The sequence below is a fragment of the Neophocaena asiaeorientalis genome, unplaced genomic scaffold, assembly GCF_003031525.2.
Source record: "Neophocaena asiaeorientalis asiaeorientalis breed wild unplaced genomic scaffold, Neophocaena_asiaeorientalis_V1.1 scaffold376, whole genome shotgun sequence".
Lineage (NCBI taxonomy): Eukaryota > Metazoa > Chordata > Mammalia > Artiodactyla > Phocoenidae > Neophocaena > Neophocaena asiaeorientalis.
This window is the reverse complement of record NW_020174368.1, coordinates 1,200,097-1,208,511: the sequence shown is the minus strand read 5'-3', so window position 1 is coordinate 1,208,511 and position 8,415 is coordinate 1,200,097. Positions and strand designations below refer to the sequence as shown.

General features: G+C 38.6%; 1 protein-coding gene across 4 annotated transcripts in view; it reads left to right on the top strand.

Moving 5' to 3' along the window:
* Window positions 1–8,415, top strand: part of NAIP (NLR family apoptosis inhibitory protein) — a 36,647-nt gene that overhangs the window by 15,914 nt on the left and 12,318 nt on the right. For all 4 annotated transcript variants that reach the window (XM_024756161.1, XM_024756162.1, XM_024756163.1 and 1 more), the window contains 3 exons: window positions 4,663–4,744; window positions 5,945–5,999; window positions 6,109–8,217. In XM_024756161.1, coding sequence (XP_024611929.1) covers window positions 4,663–4,744; window positions 5,945–5,999; window positions 6,109–8,217 — 2,246 coding nt within the window. The remainder of the gene's footprint in view (window positions 1–4,662; window positions 4,745–5,944; window positions 6,000–6,108; window positions 8,218–8,415) is intronic.

Here is an 8,415-nt window from a genome sequence, read left to right as displayed (position 1 = left end):
CATATATATATATATATATATATATATATATATATATATATATATCCCCTCTTTTTTGGATTTCCTTCCCATTTAGGTCACCACAGTGCATTAGATAGAGTTCCTTGTGCTACACAGTATGTTCTCATTAGTTCCTATTTTATACATAGTGTCAATAGTGTATGTGTGTCAATCCCAATCTCCCAATTCCTCCCACCACCCCCATTCCCCCTTGGTATCCATACATTTGTTCTCTATGTCTTTTTCTGCTTTGCAAATAAAATCATCTATACCATTTTTCTGGATTCCACATATATGTATTAATACATGATATTTGTTTTTCTCTTTCTGACTTACTTCACTCTATTCATTCACTTCGGAACACTCCTCCACAGTTCCCTGGGAAAGATTGCAGAAGCGATACATGTTTTTAGCTTCCATTTAATGCATATATCTGAATGTTTATATATATTTTCTCACACTCATTTGGTAGTTTAGCTAGGTGTAGAATCCCAGGTTGGAAGTCATTCTAAGTTGAACAGGCATTGCTGTATTTTCTAATAGCTTCCAATACTGCTGTTGAAATTCCATGTCTTTCTGATTCTTAATCCTTTCATTGCAAACTACTTTTTCCATCCTGGATGCATTTAGGATTTTCTGTTTGTTTCCAGTGTTCTAAAATTTCATGAATAAATGGCTACTTTTTAATATTTATTTTCTGTAGCTCTTTAACCTTTTTTTTTTTTTTTTTTGGCTTATTTTTCACTCACCAAACTCTTCAAAAATGTTCAACTGTAAGAGAACATTTTTTTGTTTTCACCTTGTAATTAGTAAGTGCTCTTCCAGAAATAAATATTAATATAAACAGGTCTTAAATACTTCCATCTAATTCTAAGATTCTAAAGAGGATACAGTTTTGAAGCTGTTTTGACAGAAGTAGTTGTGTTTTTTTCTTTCTTATTTAGATTTAATATTTTGTAAATTTTTAAACAGTGGGGATATTCTTCTTAATTCTTGGAAAAATAAGCTAGGATGCAGTCTAATTTTATTTAGAACCTCTCCTGGACTCTATCAACTCCCTTTTTGTGTGGCATTTTAATTTTTCCTCTGCCTTTTTCGTTTGTTTTTTTTTTTGTGGTTTTTGTTGTTGTTGTTTTTGTTTTTTGGTGCTCCATGTGAGGCTCAAATCTTCTGCCTCTTTTTTTTTTTTTTGCTGTACGCGGGCCTCTTACTGTTGTGGCCTCTCCCATTGCGGAGCACAGACTCCGGACACACAGGCTCAGTAGCCATGGCTCACGGGCCCAGCCGCTCCGTGTCATGTGGGATCTTCCCGGACCGGGGCACGAACCCGCGTCCCCTGCATCAGCAGGCGGACTCTCAACCACTGCGCCACCAGGGAAGCCCCTGCCTCTTTTTTAAAATCACAAACTAGTATGCATTTAAAGGAGTACCTAAAATGTTTATGTATGACTTAAAGGACAATTAACAAAGAAACAAATGAACCCAGCACTAAAGTTAAGAAATTGAATATTATCAAGTCCTTAGAATGCTACTGTGTGCTCACCTTCCCAATTCTGATTATATCCTTGTCCCTCCAATTCAGAGGTAAACATGATCCTGAAATTTGGGTTAATTGTTCCTTCTTCTCCTAATGGTTTCACCAACTACATGTGTATTATTAAACACATTTAACTTTGCTTATTCTTGAAGTTCAAATAAATGGAAGCATACTGCATGGTTCTTCTGTGATGACTGACTTATTTTACTCAAACTTTACACAAAGTTTTTGAGACTCATTCATAATTATGTATAGAGTTGTAGTCCACGTGTTCTCATTGCTATATAGTATATTGTTTTATGAATATGTAATTTATCCATTCTATTCTAGAGTCAACATCTGGGTTGTTTTCAGAGTGTTGCAATTCAAATAATGCCACTATGAACCCTCTTGTACATAATTCCCAGTGCTCACATGTGTTTCTCCAGGATGCATAACCAACCATGGAATTGCAGAGTAATAGGGTTTGCACATATTCAACTTTATTAGATTATGCAAAACTTTTTTTGAAGTGGTTGTACTGATTTATATTCTCACTAGCGTAGATGTTTCCATTCTGTCTGCTTCCTCACTAATTTAGTATTGTCCAAATTTTAATTTTTGTCAATCTAATTACTAATAATGTTGAGCATATTTTCCCATACAGTTTCCTTGTTCTTTTTCTTCAGGACCGTATCTTGGCTATTCTTTGCCCTTTCCTCTTTCATATTCAGAGAATATATGAAATGTCCCTCTTTATCTCTCATAGTACTCCTTATTCTTAAGTCTTTATCTGATATTAATATATGTAGTCACTCCAGCTTTTGTATAGCTTTTACATGATACCACCTTCTTTGAAATTGTTCTACTTTTTTTTTTTTTGGCCACGCTGCGTGGCTTGAGGGATCTTAGTTCCCCGACCAGGGATTGAACCCAGAGAGCCTCAAGTCCTAACCACTGGACTACCATGGAATTCCTGAAATCATTTTACTTTTAATCTATGACTTTATATTTAAAGTGAGTTTCTTGTAGGCAACATAGTTGGGTCTTGCTTTTTTTTTTAACAGTCTGACAATATCTGCTTTCTCTTTTGTTGTTGTTGTTGTTTGTTTGTTTGAGTTTTTTTGGCCATATTGCCAGCTCGTGGGATCTTAGTTCCCTGACCAGGGATCTAACCTGGGCCCCTGGCCATGAGAGCTCAGAGTCCTAACCACTGGACCCCCAAGAAATTCCCCAATATCTGCTTTCTAATGGGAGTGTTTAGAACATTTACATTTAATATAATTATTAATATGGTTGGATTTAAATCTACTATTTTGCTATTTGTTTTCTATTTATCCCATCTGTTCTTTGTTTCTTCTTTTCCTGACTTGCATTTGAGTATTTTTTAGTATTCCATTTTATCTCTATTGTTGGCTTTTTAGATGTACATCTTTATCTTTTTAGTACCTGCTCTAGAATCTACATAATGCATGTTTAACATATCACAGTCATGTTCAAATATTATCACAGTTGACATATAATGTATGAACCATATAACAGTATACTTCTATTTTCCCCCTCCTATTGTTTGTGATTTTGTTTTCATACATTTTTACATCACATATCTTCTAAATCTCACAATATAGTATTATATCTTTGCTCTAAAAATTATCTTTTGAATACATTTTAAAAGAGAAAAAACGTATTTCTTGTTTACCCATTGAGTTACCATCCCTGGCACACTTCATTCCTTTGGGTAGAACCAAGTTTGCATCTGTTATCATTTTCCTTTTAACTGAAGAACTTCCTTTAACTTTTCTTGTAGTGTTGGTCTGCTGGCAACTAACTGTATTGGCTTTACTTGTATGAAAATGCTTGTATGTTACCTTCCTTCAGAGTCCTTTTCCTTGATGGATCTATCTGCATAGTGACCTTGGACAGAAGCATTTGAAGTCCTACTAGCTATCTTCCTGTAGCTACCCTTCTATTCCTGGGCTCGTCTTCAAGTAGGAAAATAAAAATGATGTGTCCTCTTGCTTTATCTCCTGCTTTCCTGTAATTCAGCAGCATAAAAATAAACCAAGAGAGTTGTTTCTAGTTTTATCATTTACCTACTGACATTTATAGTTCTCATCTATCCAAGTTAATGATTGTGGGTAGAGCTCTTTAGAATTTTCTTCCTTGGTTCTTCAGGCAGACATCATAACCTGAATTTAGAAGGTATTTTATGTTCCAGTTTCATGATGTCTAGCAAATTGTTTTTAGAGAGTATGTTTGTGGCCATTCTTTAGTCTTCATATTGATGGAGTTTTTTTCTAAAATAAACTTTTTATTTGGAAAAAATTTTCGACTTAGAGAAAAGGTGAAAAGATAATACAGAGAGTTCCTATATTCCCACACCCAGTTTCCTCTAATACTAACACCTTATATTATCCTGGTACATTGGTTAAAAAACCAACACTGGTACATTGCTATCAACTCCAGATGTTATACATATTTCCCCATTTTTTCTACTAATGTCCTTTTTGTTGTCATTATTCCAGAATCCATAGATAGAGTTGTCTTCTCTATTTTTTTTTCCCTTTAGGTTCATTTTAGTTGGTCTCATGGATGAGTGTTAAATATGCTCCCATTCCACCAAATTGGAGGGTTATCCCCACCACTACTTTATGAACCATTTATATCTCTACTGCTGAGATTTATAGTCTACATGTCTTGTTTGATAAAGACACTGACAGAATCACTGGAAATGTTAATTTTATACTTAATTTTTGCCACTAAAACTCTAACGGTGTTTTTGAAAACCTAATGCAAGTGCTTAATTGCATACAACTATTTTTTAAAATTAATTTATTTTTGGCTGCGTTGGATCTTTGTTGCTGCGTGCAGGCTTCTCATTGCGGTGGCTTCTCTTGTTGCGGAGCACGGGCTTTAGGTGCATGGGTTTCAATAGTTGTGGCATGTGGGCTCAGTAGTTGTGGCTCACAGGCTCTAGGGCTCACAGGCTCAGTAGTTGTGGCGCATGGGCTTAGTTGCTCCTCAGCATGTGGGATCTTCCCGGACCAGGGCTCAAACCCGTGTCCCCTGCATTGGCAGGCAGATTCTTAAACACTGCGCCACCAGGGAAGTCCCATATAATTATAACTTTTAACTTTTGTGCTTAGTTGTCAGTTTCTCCACAATATGAAGTGCTCTGCAGAAGTGATTCCAGACCTTCAGAGCCATGGTGAACTTTCTGACTTAACGGTATGAACACCACCTTGTTTATTTTCAGAGTGTGTGATCATGTGATTAAAAACTGTTTTTGAACAGGAACTGCTCATCATAAAAAAATTAAATAAATGAATTCTACAAATATCTGTTAAGCACCGATCATGCGCCAGTTGCAGATGGGGATGCTACAATAAACAAAACAGAATACCTAGTTTCATGAAATGTAGAGTCAATCCCTTCTACTGTGAGGCCCAGACTCGTTTGGACCTAAAAGTTGATTAGCATCCAGGCTACCTGGATTCCATCTGTGATCATCATTTGGAGGACAGTAAGGTCTGACTTGGTAGTTGGCTTTTCTCAAAGTTGGGAAGATATGTTTCTTTTACAACAGCAACCAACCAACCAAATCAAAAATACAGATTAATAGGTTGACCCCTGTTTAAACTGAGAAATTCTACATAGTTCTCTAGGAGATTAGCCACTGCCAATTTAATACACACACACCCCTTATCTGAGGCTGTATGTTAGGTGTATTATGTTCGTCATCCCCCAAAAAGAAAACAAGGTAATTTGTCGTTCACTTGATTCATCTTTGCTCATCCCCCCACCTCCCTTAACTAGCTTATTTTTTTTTAATATTTATTTATTTTTTATTTATTATGTCTGTGCCGGATCTTAGTTGTGGCATGTGGGATCTTTTAGTTGTGGCATGGAGGCTCATATTTGTGGCATGTGGACTCTTAGTTGCAGCATGCATGCAGGATCTAGTTCCCCGACCAGGGATGGAACCTGGGCCCCCTGCCGGAAGCTGGAGTCTTACCCACTGGACCACCAGGGGAACCCCTTAAATAGCTTATTTTTAAAGGAAAAAACATAACCTTCCTATATCCCAGGTATGTAATATTTAAACAACTGTTGATAACTAAGATCAGAAGTTGCACCTAATGATTTCTGGAGGGTCCATCTTGCTCTAGACACTGTGATTCTAATCATCTGGACAGTAATCACAGCTCAAGTCACCCATGGAATGCACTGTTTGGATATCACCCAGGAGCACACGCTTGTGTGTGTTTGCAGATCACTTATTGTTTCATATTTGTAGCGCTCCTCCCTGCAACTGGCGTAAATACTTGAGGATGGGTTGGGTTTAGAAAACGTCTGGTCCCTAATTGTGATTCAAAGCCCCACCCTCTTATACAAATGCTGATTTAATAGAGGATTTTCTTTTCAAAGGAAACTACAAGTGAAAGCAATCTTGAAGAGTCAGCAGTGAGTTCTGCAGTGCCAGGTAAGGATCTGGAAGTAGCACATGGGATTAGATGAATGTGTACAAATATTTCTACATTGCGGATTTTAAAAAAGTATTTATAACTGTGCCTCCTTGCTTTTCTCCACAGAGGTGGCCCATGGTGAAGCCCAGTGGCTTCAGGAGGCAAAAAGTCTGAGTGAGCGCCTGAGAAAAGCCTACACCAGTGCCCCTTTCTGCCACATGTCTTTGCTTGAGGTCTCTTCCTGTCTAGCCACCGATCAGCTGCTGAATTGTGATCTGTCCCTTGCTTCAAAACACATCACCAATACTGTGCAGGAGCCTGTGGTGTTGCCTGAGGTCTTTGCTAACTTGAACTCCGTCATGTGTGTGGAGGGTGAAGCTGGTAGTGGAAAGACGGTCCTGCTGAAGAAAGTAGCTCTTCTGTGGGCATCAGGATGCTGTCCCTTGTTACACAGGTTCCAGTTGGTTTTCTACGTCTCCCTTGGCTCTACCAGACTGGACCAGGGGCTGGCCAATGTCATTTGTGACCAACTCCTAGAGACAGAAGGATCTGTTACTGAAATGGGCCTGCGGAACATCATCCAGCAGTTAAAGAACCAGGTGTTATTCCTTTTGGATGACTACAAAGAGATGTGCTCAATCCCCCAAAGCATAGAGAGGATGATTCAAAGAAACCATTTGTCAAGGACCTGCTTATTGATTGCTGTCCATACAAACAGGGCTAAGGACATCCGCCGACACCTAGATACAATTTTAGAGATCAAAGCGTTTCCCTTCTGTAATACCATCTGTATATTACGGAAGCTCTTTCCAGATGATTTGACCCGTCTGCGAAAGTTTATGGTTGACTTTAGAGTGAATGAAACATGGCTGGGAATTCAGAAAACTCCCTTCTTCGTAGCAGCAGTCTGTGCTAATTGGCTTCGGTATCCTTTTTGTCAGTCCTTTGATGATGTGGCTGTTTTCAAGTCCTATATAGAATGCCTTTTCTTAAAGCACAAAACGGCAGCTGACCTTCTCAAAGCAACTGTGTCCTCCTGTGGTGAGCTGGCCTTGAAAGGTTTTTTTTCATCTTGCTTTGAGTTTAGTGATGATGATCTCATGGAAGTAGGGATTGGGGAAGATGAAGATCTAGCCATGTACCTGATGAGCAAATTCACAGCCCAGAGACTGAGGCCAGTCTATCAGTTTTTGAATGCTTCATTCCAAGAATTTCTTGCTGGGATGAGGCTGACTGAACTCCTGGATTCAGATAGGCAAGAGGATCAAGATTCGGGACTTCATTATTTGAAACAAATTAACTCAGCCATGATGGCTATAGGTCCCTATGCAAATTTTTTGAACTATGTCTCTTGCCACTCTTCAACAAAGGCAGGGCCAACAGTTGTATCCCAATTGCTTCTTTTGGTGGATAATCAAGAGACACTGGAGAATATATCTGAAAATGATGACTACCTGAAGCATCATCCAGAGATTTCAGAGGAGATGCAGTGTCTCCGGTTGTTGTGGCAATACTCTCCAGAAAATTACCTTTCACTGGTTTCAAAACATTTACTGGCTCTGGCTGTAAAAATTGCTTATCGAAGCAACACTGTTGCTGCCTGTTCTCCATTCATTTTGCAGTTCCTTCAAGGGAGAACCCTGTCTTTGAGTGTACTTAAGTTACGGTATTTTTTTGACCACCCAGAAAGCCTGTTATTGTTGGGGAGAGTCCAGGTCTCCATAAGAGGAAATAGGTTACCCAAATCAGATTTTTCATTACTGGAAAAAATTTTCGACCAATCCCAGGCACCAACCATAGATCAGGACTATGCTTCTGCCTTTGAACTTGAGAGTGAATGGAAGCAGAATTTACTTGAAAAACAGGAAACCGTGAACAGTTTTCTGAACATGGAACTCAAGGCACCAGCAGATATCAGCGCTGGCTATTGGAACCTTTCTCCAAAGCAGTACAAGATTCCCCTTCTGGAAGTTCATGTGACTGGTACTGATGCTGTGGATCAGGAGATGCTAAGGTTTCTAACGAAAGTTTTCTCAGCTTCACAGCACATTGAACTCCACTTGACCAGGAGCACGGGTTTTATTGAAAGCATCCGCCCAGCTCTTGAGCAGTATAAGGCCTCGTTCACCAAGTGCTCCATAAGCCAATCTGAGCTGAGTGCAGTAGAACAGGAATTGCTTCTCACTCTGCCTTCCCTAGAATCTCTTGAAGTCTCAGAGACAACCCATCTACAAGGTAAACCTGCATCTGTTTTAGATGACTGTTAGGATGTATACTCTTATCTTCTCTTAGTTTTAGGTGGATGAAAACTTTTGAAAGTGTGAGACCATAAATCCTTGCTGATTGAACAGATATAAAATAAATCTTTACTAACTTATTTCTGTCAGTAATATGAATTAGTGAAAGGCTTCCAAATAACAGAATGGCTTTCAA